Genomic DNA, 19,778 nt, shown 5'->3' on the forward strand with positions numbered 1-19,778 from the left:
CATTGTTTGAAATGTGAAGGTATGCCTTCATGGTAAAGAGCTGTTTGAAATTCTTGTACTTATCTGCTTCAGTAGAAAAATTCAGTTGTATCTTTAACACTGCATAAATTACGAATTAACCACTTCTCATGTTTACGAAAGCGAATTATTCACCGTGTGCGTTACAGAACGCAGAGGGAGACATAATACCTGTCCTGTCTGGGCTGGGCAGCGATTGAACCCGTATTTCCTAGTTGGTAAACTTATTCTTTTCCTCTTGTTCTGGGGAATGCATTATGAAACATGTTTCTAAAAGAATAAAAACATATCCAATACTTTTATCTGTTAAAGTTTTTTAAAAAGAGATGATGGGTCGGAGGATCCTTTCTTAGCTGGAGAGCGCCCAGGTGCGCTCATTTTACGGCAGCTCCCTTCACGGTGCCTCCAGACATGGTGGTTTCTCACAGATGGAAGGTTCTGCGACCCTGCATCAAGAAAGTCTGTTGGCATCATTTCCCAACAGGCTCCGTTCACTTTGTGTCTGTCTGTGTCACGTTTTGGTAACCCTCGAAGTATTTCAGACTTCCTCATTATTGTAGCATATTTGTCACTTGATCTGTGATCAGCGGTCTTTGACATTATTGTTGTGATTGTTTCGGGTGCCCTGAACCGTGCCCACGTAAGGTGGCGAACTGAATTGACACATGGAAGTGTCCTGACGGGTCCCCCAACCAGCTGTTCCCTGACTGTCTCGCTCCTCCAGCCCCCTTCTTCCCTGAGATACTACAATATCGAAATTAGGTCAACGAATAGCCCCACAGTGGCCCTTAAGTGTTCAAGTGGGAGAAAGGGTCAACCGATTCAGCAAACTTCATAGCTCTCCTATTTTAAGAAATTGCCAGGGCCACCCCCACCTTCAGTGTCCACCGCCCTGTTTGGCCAGCAGCCGTCCTGCTCGAGGCAAGACCCTCAAAGAGATCACAGCTCACTGAAGGCTCAGACGATGTGTAGCATTGTTTAGCAACAAAGTATTTTTAAGGTATAGACATGGTCCTTTGGACATAATTCCATTGCACATTTAATAGATGACAATATAATGTAAATATAACTTCTTTATATGCACTGGGAAGCCACAAATTCATGAGCTTCACTTTATGAGGATGCTCACGTGGTGGCGATGCTCTGGACGCAGACCTGCAGTGTCTCCCTGGCTTGCCTATAATCAGAGGGCTGCGTTTCAGCATCATCTCGTGTCCTTTGAATCGGATGGCAATATAGTGTTTTCCACCCGTGTTTAAACTTGTGATGAAAGTGTATCCTCTACTGGACCGAAGCTTCATGAGGGTGGGGACCGTCTCCGGGGCGTTCATTCCCGTGTCTCCTGGGCCTGCCGCTCTGGGCTGCGTACCTCACTGACTGGATAGCCAACAGGTGAGTGAGCGACCCCATTAAATGATGGATTCAGAAGCCAAATTTATTTAGTAGGCATTCGCTTAACGAAAGCCTGACTCCCAGTACTGATGAGGTTCACGCTTTCCACACACGGAGGATGTTGGCATCGCTGTGTCATCCACTACGGATTCATTTGGGGACATGTTAGAAAAGGAGCTAATAATTTTAAAGAATGCATTCTTTAGGAATTCAGACTCAATCATGTTTTAAAAACCTATCTTTCAAGTGATGTCATGTATGAACGTGAGAAGCATATGGTTAGAAAGATTCGACAACCAATACCAAACACTTGGCAGGCTCTGTTCTGGGCTCTGGGGCACAGCAGGGGAAAAGGGAAGAAAAATCTGTATCTTTATTTTAGTGGTAGGAGATGGGCAGTAAACTTATAAACTGAAAATATAATTTTAGACCAGGGCTCAGTCCCCTGGGCACTTAGATAAAGCACTAAGATCAGCCAGCGAGGTAGTGATCTTTTCACCTTATTTTCTTTACTGGTCCCCAAAATATGGGTGACATTTCTGGGATTTTTTAAAGACTGCCTCGATGTGTTATGATAGAGACAGACCATCACACTCAGTGTGACTGAGTGCAACAGTTTAGCACCCTCTGCAACACGTGGCAAGCAGTGGTTTAGAGGATTCCTAAAGAAATAGAAAACTTAATGGGAAACAGGGCTTTTCTTGAACACTCATGACTGCCAAGTCCACAGTAACTTCTGTGTTAAAACGGAATGCTTTTTCAGATAAAACTACCACTTCTATTCTTAGTAGCTGCAAAATCACTTTCGTTTGTACTAAAAAGTGACATGCACTAGCTGAAAATTTACATGATGTACTGGTGATTTGGTGGTTTAAAATTCCAGTAGTTTCCTACTTTACTGTTTGTTTAAGGACACTTGCAATCTGTGGGCTCATCTACTAATCAGACCTGCAGCTTTCTGAGTGTCTGTCTACTAAAGGTCCAAGCCCCTCTGCTCTTTGCCCCGATCCTTCAGTTCAGGGGCCTGTGAACTGGGCGCACAAGATGACCCACTGGGGTGAGCAAGAAAGTGTGATAGCTTGTTTCTGCTTCTGCTTGACCTCATCTCTTTTATACTTTCTGTTTTGCATTTTGCGGTGCATATAATTTATTCATCTTAACAGAACAAATATGTTACACAGAAACGCAGCAACGTCACAAATAAGTACTCCACATTTTCTCCAAACATATACACACAGAAAACAAGGCATTGAGTGACCGACCCAATTTCATCCTCAGAACGACCCTCTTGAATCCGTAGCATTGGCCTGAACGTGCCGGTGCAGAGACTGTGAGGGAAGGTGGGTTACTTGCCGAAGCACACAGGCCAGAGGTTGGCAGAGAAGGGGGGATTCAAAGCCCAGTTCTGTCTTAACTCCATGTTATTCTGCCAGCTGCGTTTAGAAGAAATCAAGAGTGTGTGCAAAGCATAGTGGGCGTGAAAAACAAAACAACCAAATGTGCAGTCGTGCAGACCCTAGGTGGGCAGAAGGCCTTGGTGTGTCCCAACCCACTTAGTAAGTGGGGCATCCTCTGTGTGCTGGATGGAATGGAGTGTGATGTGCAAGTTTCCTTTTGAATGAAGGGGGACGTGTGTTTTTCAGAATTTTCTCTCCCCTCGTCTTTAAAATCTTGTTTAAAATACTTAAGATTTCCTTAGAACTCTAATCACATGCGTTCCCGCTCTGGCCCGATAGATTTTCCATCAGGAATGCTTCGTGGCAGACTTTCCACCCTGGGTATGACTGTCCTCTCGCTCAGATAAGATGGATGTGTTGTTTTTGCAGGCTACACCCCATCGCCTCTCAAGTCCTGATTCTTTTCAGCTGGGCGTGTGAATTCTGGCCTTACTCGGAAAACCCTTGGCTGTGTGAGAGTTCAAATGTGATTTCTGTGGTTCAGAAAGCACCGAGCTGCAATGTACTTCTTGGCCTTGAAACAATTAACCAATTGCATCCTCCAGAAGGAGGCCGATGAGCCGTCCCGGCGATGTAACGCCGTCAGTCTGCGTGTGCTCTGGTCCAGCCTAACCGGTCCAGGTCCGAGGTTCTCGTCTTTTCAATAAAACCACATCGTTGTGCCCTGAAAGGTGTCGAGAAGGAAAAGCAGGAGGGTGAGTGGGGCCCGGTGGCATGCGGAGCAGAGAGGAGCCCCCCAGCCTTTTGGAGGCAGCATCCCAGAGCCCCCAGCACACCCCCATCCTGGGGTTACCGTGGCTGCAGCTAAAGAGGATGGTGGTCACAGTAGCCTGTGACCTGGTCTCCTGGCCTCCGTGCTTCCTAATCCGTCTCTAGTGGGCCACCAGTGAACTTACGAAACCCACATCTGATTCTGTCGCGCCCCTTCTAAAGTCCTGCCCTACCTGCCCTCTGTCGGGGTCCGCAGCATCACACGCAGCCCCTTCTGTGTCCGTGGCCAGCTAGCTTCTCCGGACTCATCTTTTCCTCGCAGACTGCTCGGAAAAATCCCAAACGGCTGATCCACTTCCACACACACCCCCGCCCCACCCCCCCACCCCCCCCACCCCCGCACACCCCGCCGAAGCAGTGTCACTGACGTCGGCGCCGCCCCTCACTCCCAGTGTGGTCTCGGTATTGACTCCACAGCTGCTTCTCCCGCACAGTCCGCTTTTGCACACATCCGTCTGTGCGCCGCGATTTCTTCTGCTGGATCCTTGCCCTCTCCCTCCGCCCCCTTCGTCCCCTCTGCCCCCGCTCCTGGTTGCTTCGCGGGCTCTTTTTTTTTTTTTCTAGATTTTATTTCTTTATTTTTAGAGAGAGAGGAAGGGAAAGAAAAGGAGAGGGAGTGAAATATCAGTGTGTGGTTGCCTCTGGTGCACCCCTTTCTGGGGACCTGGCCCGCAACCCAGGCATGTGCCCTGACTGGGAATCAAACTGGCGACTCTTTGATTCACAGGCCTGCTCTCAGTCCTCTGAGCTACACCAGCCAGGATGCTTGACAGACTCTTAACTCTCAGTTAAGACTTAAGGTCAAGTGTTAACTCGTGTTGGGTGGGTTTTGCAGACACCCAGACCAAGAAGATGCACCGTTGCTGTGTTTATCCATTGTCCACACAGAAAAGTTTTTGTTTGCTTTGAAGACCGTGTATACTGTGCACTGATGTGATCAGGTGGACAGGAGCCGTGCTGCTCTCTGGTGACTAGAAGGCTTTGCCTGTCTGTAGTCTGGGATTGCCAGGAGAGGAAGGAGACCCGAGGCCAGGAGACCCGAGGCCAGGGCGGAGACCGGGGCCTGCCGGGACAAGGGCAAGTGCTCTGCTATCTGTCCAGACGCCGCCCGGGGCAGAGGCCACCCCTCCCTCACAGGCATCTTGCCCCACAGAGTCGGCAGGCACCACAAGGGCCAGATCCACCCACTGCCCCTCTTTGTGTCGAATAAAGGAAGTTTTATTGGAACACAGCTCTGCCCATTGGTATACAAATTGTCTTCAGCTATTTTCACACTGAATGACTGAATTGAGTAGTTGCGGAATAGAAAGTCCAGCCCTCAAACTCTAAAATATCTACTGTTTGTCCCTTTACAGGGGGTGGGGGGACTGTCCCTCTTGCTCTACAGAGCAGTTCCCAGAGTTCAAGCCGGTAGCATCGCTGCCACTGCACACCCCCAGGCCTCGCCCAGACCCACACAGGGAGAAACCCTGGGCGTGGGGCCCTTCAGGTGACTCGGGAAAGCTCCCGTCTGGCTTCCGGGCCCCTCGGTCATGATGCGGTCTTGGTGACAGCCAGGCAGAAGCTAAGAGAAACAGAGATCAGTGACAGGAAGGGGTTAGAATCAGGAAACAAGGTGGGGGTGTGGGGAGGGGGACCCAGGGAATCTCCAATGGTGCATCCGAACACGAATTCCGCGCAGGGAGGAACTCGCGCTGGTGCCCCAGCGCCTCGCCCAGCACGGCCTGCCTGTCTGTGAGCGGCTGGGTGCGTGCCTGGAATGGGGCCCAAAACGTGACTCTGGGGCCAGCATGTGGCGTCAGGGAAAGAGGTCACCTGGCAGGTGTGGTTCAGGACTGAGGCTGAAACCCATTTATAGCAAGAAAATATTACGAAAGGCCAAAGAGCAGAGGCATGTTTAAAACCCGAATAAAACTCTTTCACTGAATCTCAGTTTGACTTCCCACTCCCTGCCTTGGGCTGCATATTGGTTCTGGGGATTTTGTTGTTACCATCATCGCTCAGCTGTACCTCTGTTTGACCTTAGATAATTTACTCAAGCTTCCCAAAACTATGAACTGAATTAATAAATGTGAAGCACTTTGCGTCTGGTACATTCCCTCTATTAAGGAAATATTTTGTCATGTTCCTAGCCACCATCTTATTTCATGTTGGAAAAAAACGTTACCAAATATTACTAGCATTTTACCCATTATTGACTCCAGTGGTAAAACTTTGCTCATCAATATTATTTCTTTATTTGTCTTTAAAGAGATTTCTGCCAAACAGTTCATGTTGCAATCCGAAGCTTAGGTTGATCTGAGTTTCATTATTATACCGTTTTCCACTTAGGAACATATCACAAACTTTACCAAAAAAGTATTAAAAGAATATTTGCTAATATGGAAATAGGTCACTCTAAGGTTCTGTTATTTAGCAAAATACACATGTGTTGGTATAAAATAGAATATCTAAATCTATCTTGATACATTTCACCCTACAGTTTTTAAGAACTCTGTGTGAAGTTTTTCATATTCACCAGGGTTGAAGTTTTACATTTATATGCCTTTTGAAGAACTCTGCATATATTATGAACATGTGAAAAAGAAAATAAGATTATTGAGGGCTTTACGAGGTGAATAAATATTATTTCGTGATTTTTCAGTGATAAGTAAATCTCTATTATGTCAAGAAGTCATCAACTTGAAACCTTTATAACTCTTGGCAGAGTGACATTTTGAAAGTGAAATTAGTGTTTGGTTCTTTTTTTTAATTCCATAAATGCCATGGGAATTTTATCATGTTTCAACACTTGCTGAATATGTAATTCCCATAGTGCTCATTAGTGGCCATCTGTGTAAGGTAATACATGTTTGGGACGAAATTGATTATGGCCCAAACACTCCTGTGTTATGATCAGGAAAAGCATGCAAAGCTCACATCTTTTTTTCTAATGATCATTATGTAGCTAAAGATATTAATTTCCAGAGGCAGGACAGCCTATCACTCAAGATCCTAATCTCACAATAAGGGACACCAAGGCCAAAGGAAAAAAGGCTGGAGAGACTTCCACTAAAATTAGTAAGTGCTGGACTCAAAGGGCTCTTGGGATAAAAGGAAAATTAGCAGGCTTTGGAACACATTATTTCCTTTATAAGCATCAAAGTGAACCCACTGCAGTTTTGCTGAATATTCAGAAATATTTCATTACCCGTTAGAAATCCCGCAATGGCCACCAACAGACTTCAAGTTCACCTTCCCCATAACTTTAATCAGCATATACACTGCTGGCCTAACCACCTTGGTCCTGTACATTATTTTTGCCTGTTGTGAACATTTTTCCTCTTTACCTGTGTGAAACGAGGTGCTATCCTTCTCTCAAATATGTTTTCAGTGTTATCTCCTCAGCGCCTTTTATTTTTACTAGATCTGAGCTTGGTGGTACTTCCTCAGCTCATTTATTCACCTAGAAGAAAACTAGAAAACATATGAATATACTGGTTTACATATTTCTAACAAATGTATTCACATCTTGTCTCTCACATTATCTACCTTGCCTATTTGTGAAACAAGTTACAAAAAATAATTTCATTGTTTAAAAAATTTTGAGTGCTTGTATTACTGAACTATCCCCACGATCATCTTAAAGTCTTATCAGGCCTCTGTAGACTATAAGGCATTTGAAACACAGCTGTATCCTGATCTTCCCTGGGATATGGGCCAGGATGAGTTAGGATCGAATTCCCTAACAGTAGACAAAGGAATTGATAGAATCATTGTCTAAACATTGAACACAGCAATTGCGATGTTGGCATCGTTGATGCTGAACTGTCCTTCCCCTTCATTCTTGAACTTCTTGATGATAATTATTCATCAGGTTATGATAGACTTCAAGTCTGCTTTCCATTAAAGATAACAAAACAATACTGTCTCCCTATGAAGGAAATTTGCCTTCCTGTCTTATATTTTATATACTAAGAAGTCATGCATCAAGTGCTTCTAATAGCTGTGTAAGTTATTTGGGATATATTGAAAAGAAAATGGTCTAAAGTGTAGCAATACTTAATAACATTGGATTTTAGATTTTTTTCTGTCAGTCATTCACTCACTCAGTACACATGCAGGTACAAAGATGAATGGGACATGGTCCCTAATCTTGAACAAGACTACCAGAGTCGTACACTCAAACAGCTAGTCTTAATATGATCCGTTCAGACGTGTAAAGAAGAGCAAAGTTCTATCAGCACAGCAGAGGGGAAACCTTGTTTTAAGAGATGAAGGAAAGCTTCAGAGAAGCAGTAACTTTTGAGTTCAGCCTTACAGAACGAGCCGTGTTTCCAGACAAAAAGATGGGAGCTGCAGATGTGTATATCCACATGCAGACACTCACATGCACACGTGGACATACAAACAGTAATGCTCTGCACGCCCATCTATATTTAAGCATGTGGCAGAGACAGGTGGCCGGCTGATTTATCACCGTGCCCTTCCCCCTTCTGCCTGTCACCTCCACTATGAAGGCTTAAAAAGCTAAATACTACTAATGATTAGGTTTGGACATATTTAGAAATACTCTGAGGACTTTTGGAAACATTTTTGCTTTTCGAAGAAGAGACAGATATGGTTGATATTACCCCCTCCTTGTCATCTTTGACCAGGCTGTTACAGTTCTAGCAGGGACAGCCACCCGGATTCACAGAGGGAGACCTAGAGAATGAGTTGACATGTGGCCGAGCTGCGGAACAAATAGCCCTGACTACCCACTTCATACTGCTTACATAAGGAAGCCGAGTTTTTATTAAAGCTATTATTAGTCAACTTTTCCTGTTTATAGCAAAAAGCACTCCTAGTTATTATAAAGTAAATACACACATTCATTCTTACTTGTATTTATATGCATTCAGTTTTAGTTCCCTGCCCAACAAGACTGGGACTAATTTTAGACTTCCATTGGGTGGTAAGTAAGTCGATCTTAATGTTAGAGGAAAATGGGAAACGCAGTGCTTTTTTGGTTATTACCAACTGGCCACTGCTGTTAGCGTTTCCTTTCCCTTGATTCTGTTTAGTCCTTGTCTTATATTTCCAATAAAAAATGAAGTTGAGACTGGAGAAAAGGGTTGAAAAGAAACATAAAGGTCAACGCGGGTCATGCAGGAGGTTAGATTGGGGGACATGGGGGCGACTGCGGCAGTGCCACTTGCTGGCTGGGCACATGAGCAAGAGAAAGTTTCCAGTCTTCGTCTATCTCAGTGCATTTCCATGTGGTTAAGAACAAGAGCACCATTGCCTATATCCACCTGGCAAGCCAGGGTTCCCTCACAGCCAAGAGCTCGTTCTCCTTTTTCTCCATTCAGGAAGACAAGAGTTGAAGCCATTCTTGGTGAGAGGTCAGGACAGCTTTCCATGGAGCATACTGGTTGTATCCAGTCTTGTGGGAAATGTACCAACTCGTGAGCAAGAGATCTTTAACGGACTCTGACCTTCTACGATGCAAATGCGAAACAATCGGAAAAACACTCCACCTGTCCTTTTTTTTTAACAGAGACTAATGCTATCACTTTGTTTATTGTTCTTCGTCCTTTCTAACATGTGTATACTTCCAGACACTGCATCAGATTATAATCAAATCGTACTGGCATATTTCCTTCTTTTTCAAACAGGTCTGCAAGATTGTGTCTTTACTGTAGTGATCGGCAATAGTTTGGGGGTTTTAGCCACTGCCTGCTGCTTTTAAACTGACTTGATTTGCCCCTGTCTGCTGTTGCTGTTTCTAGAATCCATTTCTTACCTTAGACAGAAGTCAGGTAAAACTCGCGGCCTGGGTCTCACGCCAGAAGCCCGGATGAAAGCCAGGGACCCCCAGGAGAGGAAACTCACTGGGCTCATTGGAATTTACACCAGTGTCCGTGAATTAACATTCACCTTTGTCTTAAAAGCATATACATACTTCAGTTTGTTGTTGCTCTTAGAGAACCTAGACTGGTCTGATCTTAAAATGTTTACCGTTTATTTTCCCCAGAATCTTCAGCTACTGGGAGCCACAGCCATTGAGGATAAATTACAAGATCAAGTGCCTGAAACCATAGAGACTCTCATGAAAGCAGACATCAAAATCTGGATCCTTACAGGGGACAAGCAAGAAACTGCCATTAACATCGGTAATTCACCCAATTCAAACTTTAATTTGTGATGCTTTTGAACAGCCTGATACGTTAGAGAAGATAAATTGTGGATGTGTCCAGATTTGAAAGATTTGGTATTTTGGTTTCCATTATATTATTGGGCGTGTCTGCGTGTGGCCCAGGTGACTCTTTAACACTGTAGTGGTTGTATCTCCAACCTAACTACGCTCGCGCCTGCAACCACGCGATACCCACCCTCCCCTGAGCGTCATCGCCTGCCCCCGCCTTCCCTCCACACTCGGCTCAGGTAGCTAACATTTCTGCAGTTATCTGTGAAAGTCGAGAAATTGGGATCGTATCAGGTCGTGTACTGATGCTTGCTTATTTGACCAAAGGTCATTTCCAAGAAAGGAAGTAAGCAGGTTCCGGGTTTCCATTCACCTACGGTTAATTCCGTATTTTGGGGGGAGGTTATTATTAGCTGAGGCTACCATAACAGAACACTGCAGATCAGGCAGTTTAAACACCAGAAATAAATTTTCTCATGGCTCTGGAGGCTGGAAGTCCAAGATCAAAGCATCGGCAGGTTTGGTTTCCTCTGAGGCCTCTTTTCCTGGCTTGTCTCTGAGTCCTCACATGGCCTCTCCCTGTGCACAGGTGTTTTTGCTGCCTCTTCCTACAAGGACACCAGTCCTATGGGATCAGGCCCCACCCTTATGATCTTTAATTAACTTTTTAAAGTCCATTTGTCCAAGTGCAGGCACATGTGGGTTAGTGCTCAAGCGTGTGAATTTTGGGGGGACACGATTCAGTCTATAACAGAAGTCTTACTGAGAAGAAAGTTAGTGTTCAGTGTTAGCAGCCTGTAGTACTGATGACATGCTAAGGAAACGTCACTCCTCGTTCCCAGCTTCGGTAACGGTGGGTTTCCTGGGCACCGTGAACCCTGATATCGACTCAGCCTCTGGCCAGTATTACACACAAACTCTCCCAGAGTTCAACAGGCCATTTCAGAGATGTTCACAGTGTGAAACCGCATGTTCAGACAATCGTGATTAAGGATCATCTGTCCAAAAACATTAGCTAATATTCCTTTCAGAAATGCCAGTAATCACAGTATTCAGGATATATAAATGCACCACAAATTTACAGTAAAGTCATATCAACTAAGTGAAATTAAATTTTCAAAAACACTAGCTAAGACTTGAAACCTCCGAGCCACCCAGATTACTCCTTCGGATAATAAACACCATCACTGGCGTTAGAGACAAAATGGAAGATGCGCAGGCACCAGGATTCCCTGAAACACAGAAATGTGACAAAGCCTGACCACAGATAGAGGGGGAGTGTGCGGTGGTTAAGGGTGACATGTGGGGGAAAGAAGAAATCGTGTAAAAGCGCTCAGGATACAGAGCCTATGAAAAGAGGATGGTAGCGGTTTCCGGTCACGTGTTACACCTAGAATCTTGTTCCTAGGAAAGGATGGGTAAGATTCACTCATTCAGCAAATGGGCAGGCAGGGCGGCTGCAGTGCCAGGCACCAGCTAAAAGCGACGAACAAAGCAAACCAAAATCCTCCCTCCTGGAGGGCTCCCACCCCAGTCAGGGGAGCAGACAATAAAGTACGTAAGGAGAACGTGTAGCATAGTAGATGCAATAATTGCTACAAAGAAAAATAAAGCGGGAAAGGGAGATGCAGCCTTGCACAGAGGGATTCAGGTTCAAATCTTGAGGTCAGGAGGACCTCATTGAGAAGGTGACATTTGAGGAATGACATAAGAGAGGGGAGGGAGCTTGTCATGTGCGCGATTGGGGGAGGCTGTCTTCGTTCTAGACCAAAAGAGCAGAAATACGAAAGGGTGGAGGAGAAGCGGTCAGCAGCGTGACTGAGCCCAGGCAGGATGGGGCCTCCAGGCGGTGGTCCAGACTTAGTGTTTCCTCCGAGTGAATGGGAAACCTCTGGACAGTCCTGAGCAGAGGAAAGACGTGATCTGACTTTCCCACGAGAACAGTCAGTTTGGCTGCTAGACTGAGAACTACTCAAAGGAAAGCAAATATGGAAGCAGGGAGACCAAGGAAGAGGCTGTTTGATTAATCCAGGTGAGACATGCTGGTGGGTTGGACACCGGTGTTTACAGTGGAACTGACGAGAAATGGTGGGATTCTGGATATACAGGGACCGGCACAAATAATGCCCCTTTTTAATTACAAAATCATTAGCATGTAATTCTGTAACATAACACTATCACACTCAAGCACTCCATATGACATTTTAGGTGAGATGTTCAAATTAAAACTATAAATTATTACACCCTATACTAGCCTACCAACCACACAGAAGCAGGTGTTACTTTTGCCAGACCCTGTATGTTTAAAGTAGAGCTTGTAGGACCGACTGGTAGACTAACTGTAGAATGCTAGACTAAGGAATCCAGGGTAACTCCAAGGATTTTTAGTCGTAGCAACTGAAGGACGGAGTTGCCATTAACCAAAATGAGGAAGACTGGAGGAGGAACAGGTTTTCCGGGGGACGTCAGGAAGCCGTCTTTGGGATATGTTAAGTTCCCAATGCCTATTCTATACCTAAGTGTCTGCTGTTCGGTAGGTGCTGGGATGTGGAGTCTGGAGTTCAGGGAAGAGACCTTAGCAGGAGACAGGAGTTCCAGAATGGCCATGATTTCGATGGCGTGTAAGACCATGGGAAGGACTGAGATCATAGAGGGAGTGAGTATAGACAGTGCTGTTTGAAATGTGACGATAGTATTTGACACGGGAGGCCAGTCAGCAGGGTTGCCTGTTTTTCTCCAGCCACAGTCAACCGCAGGCAGACAGATTCAGAGGAAGCAGGGTTGGGTTAGCCAGCCCGTGATTCTGCCCCACAGCATGTACAGCAAAGCCAGCGATGGCAGGAGGGTAGAGGAGGGTGTGGTTCAAGCAGTTGTCCACGGCATGGGCAGAGGACCCTCCTGCACCCTCCCCGGCCAGCCCTCAGCCCATCTTCTGCTCTTCCCGTTGGTCGTCATGAAAGATGTCCACATGTCAGTTGTCGGGACTCTGGGAATCATCACCGCAGTCCTTTCCACCTTGTTTACGAGACAGCTGTCCCCTGTCAGGTGTCGACCTGGTAGCGTCCCCTCCTGCAGCAGGCTGGAGCACTTCTTCATTAACCACCTGCAAACCTGGAGAAGTCCCAACTGGCATCTTCCTAATAAGTTGGATACATCTTAATTTTATGTAAGAAAACAGATGAAAAAGCAATTTTCTAGCATTGCTTTTATAGTATTGCTTTAATGTCTCCTCTATCCAGAGAAATTAATGGCATCAATTAATTCCCTTTATGCTTGGACACAGGACACTCCTGCAAACTTCTGAGAAAGAACATGGGAATGATTGTTATAAATGAAGGCTCGCTTGATGTAAGTAAAACCATCTTTAAAAAAGACAATCCTTTAACAACATAGTCATCTGGTAGTGTTGCATTTTATATTCAGAAAGCTGTGAAAACACTGTCTTCCTGAGGTTAAAAGATACCTGGTTACCACCGTCCTCTGGCGTAAAGTGCTCAGTGCTGACGGCGATGATGTGAGCGCTCTCTGGCTTCCCGCAATGACAGCTGGAGGAGAGCGCCTCACGTGGCGAGACCCGAGCACTGCATTATCAAGGCACAATGGCCGGAGGCTCCTGAGTGACGGCCACTTGTTCCTGTCCATCTGGATGTTTTGTGTTCGAGGCGTTTATTAGTAATTTCTGCTTTAGCTGCCAGTGAAAATATATATTTTGCTTTTAAAAAAAAAGTTGTGAGCACTATTGAACAACACAAAATAACCATTGCTTATAGGAAAGCACTTAAGTTTTTTGTTTTGTTTTGTTTGGGGTTTTGTTGTTGTTTTTTTTTTGTCAGTGTTCTAAATTCCGGGCTGAAATCCAAATTCCAGGGAAGTCTGTTTTCATGGCTTTGGTCACCTGAATTTATATTTGGGGAAGCGGGGAGGATTGGTTAGGTGCACAGCGCGAAATAAACATTCACAAAGAAATACGTAGGTTGAGTGACCAGTAAATATTTTGAAGTAAAGGTGACTGTTTGCAACTTAAGGCAGGGGACAGAGCGGGAGATGTGGTTATACAAGGGCTTGAAATGGTCCCTGTGGCACGAAGAGCGAGCAGAGCAAACCTGACCTTGTGTGGGCGGCCGCGAGGTGAGCATGTGGCAGGGGTGGTGAAGAGGCGAATGTTTACAAGTCCAGTGGAGAACAGAAATTACGTGTAAGAAGTGGTTGGCTTCCGACTGTTAAACTGGACTGGTGATCTCTTCACTGTTTGTCCTCAGAACAATCCTTGTGATGTCTTGCCCTTTTTTATGACATCTTTGAGCAAACTGGTCACCCGAGGAGCAGTACGTGATTCTGCAGGCCTGGAAGTTGCTCACACCTTTACCTATTGCAGAAGTGCTTTTTGTGAACCAAGCTCTAGTCTTAAAAGCACAAACCAAAAGAAAGCCAGCCCACTCTTTGAAGACTTTCCTCTCTGTTTACCCCTTCCGTAGACCCCCTGGTAGGCCCTGAAAGCCATGGACTCTGCCCACTTAGGGCTTCCAGTTGTCTCCATGCCCCACGCCTCCTATGTGTTAATTTGGATTTATTTACCCAAGTTACTGTGCTGTGAAAAATTATGACTTAAGAGAACCCAGCCTTCCACAAGCTTATAAATAATAAAAGAACTAAAATGCACACAAGTAACAATACAAAACAGCTATGTAAATATGGCAGATTGCTATGAAAATATTGCACAGTTGAGAGAAGTATGTATAAAATAGCCTTTAGATAGAGGCGAGTTATTGAGTAAGGGGGTGGTATTTGGAGCAGGAAATTATTGCAAGTAAGTTCAAGGCATACTTGGGGCTTGAAGGAGGTACATTGAACTTGAACACAAGATTATAACTTTTTACATATTTTTGTTTGAATAAATATAGGCACATAATGTAAACTTTAAGTTACAAAAAGGGAAAAGTACAGACGGTAAAAAACTGGATCTCCCACGGGTTTACCCAGTTCACCTCCCTCGGCTCGGCCACAGGTTCCAGTTCCTCATGTTCATCCAGAGATATTCTGCCGTATCTAAGGACATGTGTGAATGTCTGTACACGCATCCTCTGTCACTAAACTCATTACAGTGTACTGTTCATACTGCTTTATACTTTGTTTTTCTCATGTGATGTATCTTAGCAATTGTTCTGTAATAGTTCACATGACGCTACCTAATTCTGTTTAGCAGTGTGGCTCAGTATCTGTAAGGTACCAGGAAAGAAGTGACCCAGGGAGTTAAAATTGGAAAGGCAGGCTGAGGGCAGGTGTGGGAAGCTGGGCCAGGATCGACAATTTGCCTGTACAGGTAAGAGGGGCAATTTCATCAGCCTCTTAAAAGAGGTAAGATGCATATGATCAAGTGTACATAGGCATATTTGGAAGGGTGGGGAGGCATGGGGTGCAGGCAAAGGACCAGGATGAGAGTTTGGTAAGAAGAAATGGGGGCACCAGCTGCAAGATGTGGAGTGAGAGACATTCAGGGAGACCTGTCCCACGTGGTCCCTGGAGAAGGAGCCATCCAGGCGGTTCCAGAACTGGGTTTCTGTAGTTCACAGCTCTGCAGAAACCTCAGCAGAAGCATTCCCACAGCCCCTGTAGGCGGTTAGTTACATCTTTGTCAGCAACGTGGGTCATCGCAGAATGCTGTTTTTCTGTCACTTGAAGGAAATCAGAGGTAGGACCCGTGACATCAAGACAAAGGCATGACAAGCCATGCTCGCTCTGACACATGATGCCTTTGGTCTAGTGTCAGGTTTTCACCTTCTGCAGAAAGTGGTCACCTTGTTTCTTTCATTGTCGTCTGTTTCATCATCTTTCTGCAACTCTTGGCTAACCGTGTTCTTTAAGTGTTTTAAGTATCATGTAAATAGGAATCTCAAGGGAAAAAAGTGAACTGTTAAAAACATTCAGTGTACCACATCATGTACTGTTAAGAGAGTGCCTTTTACTTTTATTCTGAAGTTTCCAAGAGGGTAAACTCCAAAGTCATAAACCCCTCTGTCTGTCTCTTTGGGTTCACCATCCCCTCTCAGCACTCAGCAAATTGCCCAGCACGCAGGAAGTCCTCCATAAACACTGGAGAAGTCAGTCACTGAGTAATTTTAATTAGGGGCTTTCTTTAAAAACAAGAAAGTTGTGTATCAGTTTTAAATTGGGTGGTAATCAACCATATCTGATATTTTAAAAGTAAAGCGATTAGCAATGTCCTTTGCAATTCAAGTGACAGTTTGGTGTGGAATATCACAGGCAGACGCTCTGGCTGAATGATTAGCACTAATTTGTCCAGCTGCCGGACTGCCAGTCATTCTGGCGCTGCCGTCTGGGGGAGGGTGCGTCACAGGGAGCTAAGTGGTGACTTCTTCTCCCAAGGAGTTCAGTGCATCTGGCTGTTCAGGGTCAGGCCTGCTCTGGTGCACTCATTTGCTTCCCAGCAGGAAAGGAGACATCACTTTGCATGTTTCACTCTGCTCCCTCAGATCTTATGTCGTCAACACCACGGCTGAGACTTCAGGCAAATCATTAGATGTGCTAGAATGCCTGCAAGTAAATCATCGTTTACTTCTTCATTGCCATGGCTGAGCAGAGCCTCCCATGTGTTCAGATTGTACTGATGATAATAAAATATGGGATTGCAATTCTATCAGCAAAAAGGATAATTAACATTCAGATAATAAATTTAGGAGCAGAATGTCTTGGGAAATAATATAAGGAGAAATAAACGGTGGGTGGGTGTTTTGTCAAGTGACAATTTTCATGAATGTACTCAAATTATTCCCTGAAATTATATCGTGTTTAAGAGTGCTATTCTGCTCTAACTGGAATGGGGGACCCTGGGCAAGTTGAAATTAGATAACTTCTCTGAAGCACTTTTGCTGCCTATAAAGTATGGGGAATGTTACCCTTGGCATATGGTTAGTACAGCACGTGGCACATATAAAAATGAGATGTCAGGAAACTTTGTAGAAAAATAATGTTTCAGTAGCTTGCACATTGTTTTGCTTGATGATCTTTTTATTTTAAACCATATATTATTTTCCCATCTTTTCATTATTTTCCTGAGAAAGCACTTTATAAATGCGGATCCCCTTTTGCATAAGTGATGCATATTGCCCTGAAATGGTCAGATTTTCTACCAAAATGTTACCTCTAATACTGCTAAAATTTTAAAGCAGACCCTGTTGTATTATGTTGAACTTACACAAATAAAGTGTCCTATTTAAGGCTCCTAGACCTCCAAATAGGAAAACCTTTCTCCCAGTAGTGAAAAAAAGTCTTTGTCTTCCCATAACCTAGCTCATCTAAAAAAGAAATGCCACTTGACTTTCTCATTTTCTCATTTTTGGGTTTCAATATGATTATCATTCATAAAAAAATGAATGGCTGTTCGGCATTTTTAAAAGATTTTATTTATTTATTTTTAGACAGAGGGGGAGGGAGGGAGAAAAAGAGGGAAAGAAGTATCAATGTATGGTTGTCTCTCACTAGCCCCCTACTGGGGACCTGGACCTGCAACCTAGGCATGTGTCCTGACTGGGAATAGAACCTGTGACCCTTTGGTTCCCAGGCCGGCACTCAATCCAGTGAGCCGCACCAGCCAGGGCTGCATTTTTTAAAACCTTTAAATAAATATATAAAACCAAACTACAGTTGGAAATACAAATGAACGGAATGGAAGTCTTGATCTGCAGACCCAATGAGGAAATCGGACTGGCCGGCTTCCCCTACCTGCCCGGCTCCTTTCGTGACGAGAGCAGCAGCCCCTTGCAGCCCGATGCCGAGAGCACAGCTGGCGTCCTCACCCGGCACCTGCCAAGCCAGTGTCGAATGTCGCGTGGTCAGCAAAAGGTTTCTTAGAAAGCTGGTCTTTTTTTTTTAATTTAGAAAGTAAGAATTTCATGGATAAGCATCATTACGAATCATCTAAAGTTGATCAAAATCTAGTAGACACCGATAATAAATAGATAATTAGGGTAATTCGTATAATTTTTTATCATGCTTCTTCTGATTATGTTCTTGGTAGAACACATTTCCTTAAGGGTCTAAAACGGCAGGAATGTCAAGTGAATCAGTGGCTTGAATGGGTGTGTTGTACTTCCTCCCCAACTCCGCCCAGAACTTTTCAGAAAGCCCTTCCACTTAATGACCTGGCTCCAGGAAATGGTTCTAGCATCTACTTCATTGCTTTAGTTTGTCATGAAGTCATTTGTTCAAGTAGATTTGTTTAAAGCCTGTTTAAACTGGAAACATGTAGAAGTCTGAGCTAGGAACTAGAGACCGTCGCAGGTGACCTACCTTTACCTCACAGTGGCTACCTAACATCTGTCAAGAGGCTCTAACACAGTCCTGTCAGGATCGGGCTCAGGCTGCATTAAGGACTATGCCTGTTATATTATTCAAATCCCCATGGTATACCAATTCTGTAAATCTCTGCAGATACTTTCAGGTGACTCAAAATATTGTTTTTTGAAGACTGGTTTCATTGTGGTAGCTCAGGATTTTACTACCCTCATCTGTCAAGCCTAGGGCAAGCGGGAAGAAGCATCATTTCTTAAGCCACTAACCCGGTAGGTGCCAAAGCGACCTTTCTTGAGCCTTAGGTGCTCGGCCCCTCCTCGCAGCTCTTTCATACAGAGCTGTGGGGTCTGTCCTGGGCAGTGGGGCTGGATCTCAAATCCGTTCTTACTGGTTTTCCTCCTCCTTTCTACTCTCTGGCTTTCCTAGGAACCAAGAAAAGAACAGAGAGGACAATTTATTTACTGTGTATTCACTGGATCCACAGGAATGATGATTAAGTATGTTTGTAGAGAGCTTGGAGAAATAAATTCCCTCCCCTCGGAGTCAGAGGCTTCCAGTGTTCCCAGGTTGAACTCCTGCAGGAAGGCCTTGCCCACCTCTCCCTCCGATCATCTGGGCACAGTTTCTGTGGACAGTCTCTGCCACTGTGACCTTCACATTCAGCCTGATTAGGATTCAGCACCTCGTGTGTGGGAAGCAGTGTACGGATCCCAAAGGAGAATGCAGGTTCCTGACTTTCTGTGAAAAGGGAACTCCCCGTCCCTCTGGGTTCTATGCACTGCTATTTCCATCATAAAAAAATTAATTTAAAAAACCCCACTAGCTTCCATTTATGAAGTGCTTAGTGTTTGGGTAGGCACTGAACTCAGGACTTGACAGGGACAATCACGTTTACACCTGAAGACAGTGAGCAGACACTATTACGACCAATCTAGAGAGGTTAACTGGACCTTCAGTGCTAACTGAGTGTCACTGGAGGGTGTACGTTGGTCTTTGGGTCCCAGAGACTAAGCAGATAGATATGCCTGGGCCTGAGCCACCAGCTACTCTTACAAGAGGATAATAACAATATTCATCTGTAGGGTGTTGGGAAAATCAAACAAAGGAGTACTTTTTAAATTCTTAGAAACAATGCCCGGCCTTTAGTAAGCACTTAAAAAATGGATCATGATCATTTTTGTTACTACTTATACATTATTATTCCGAGAGGGAGAGAGAGAGAGAGAGTGGGAGTTCCTCAATGCCATACTTTACTTACATTTTCTCCTTAATCTGAGGCTGTAACCCCAAGTGAGCTTAAGTTTGGTTATGGATACTAGCAGCCCCCCCCCTTCACCTCCACTGATATATTTTACAGAAAATGACTTGTTAGCATCATTTGATATTAACAAGCCTAAGCATATATATATTTCAACGCCGTGGTAAAAGAAAGCCTTTGCGGGATTGTTCATTTTTTTTCTAGCTGAGTTTGGTTTTCTAACACCCTGTAAGCTTCAGATATAACTTACAGACCATTCTGGCATAAATGGTGAAGTTGTCATTTGTACCCTTTTAAGTTCGACTTATATGTATTATGCATACAAACTTCACTGTTTGGGGAACCAGCCACTGTTGAGTGGCCTCTGAAAGGAATCCAGAATAAGCAAGTTATTGACTTGGCT

General features: G+C 44.6%; 1 protein-coding gene across 3 annotated transcripts in view; it reads left to right on the top strand.

Annotated features, from left to right (window-relative positions):
• ATP8A1 (ATPase phospholipid transporting 8A1) overlaps positions 1-19,778 on the top strand; it is a 215,835-nt gene that overhangs the window by 119,146 nt on the left and 76,911 nt on the right. For all 3 annotated transcript variants that reach the window (XM_053672277.1, XM_053672278.1, XM_053672279.1), the window contains 2 exons: positions 9,637-9,775; positions 13,091-13,155. In XM_053672277.1, coding sequence (XP_053528252.1) covers positions 9,637-9,775; positions 13,091-13,155 — 204 coding nt within the window. The remainder of the gene's footprint in view (positions 1-9,636; positions 9,776-13,090; positions 13,156-19,778) is intronic.

This window comes from Artibeus jamaicensis, unplaced genomic scaffold (assembly GCF_021234435.1).
Source record: "Artibeus jamaicensis isolate MK-2021 breed Jamaican fruit bat unplaced genomic scaffold, CSHL_Jam_final contig_76, whole genome shotgun sequence".
Classification (NCBI taxonomy): Eukaryota; Metazoa; Chordata; class Mammalia; order Chiroptera; family Phyllostomidae; genus Artibeus; species Artibeus jamaicensis.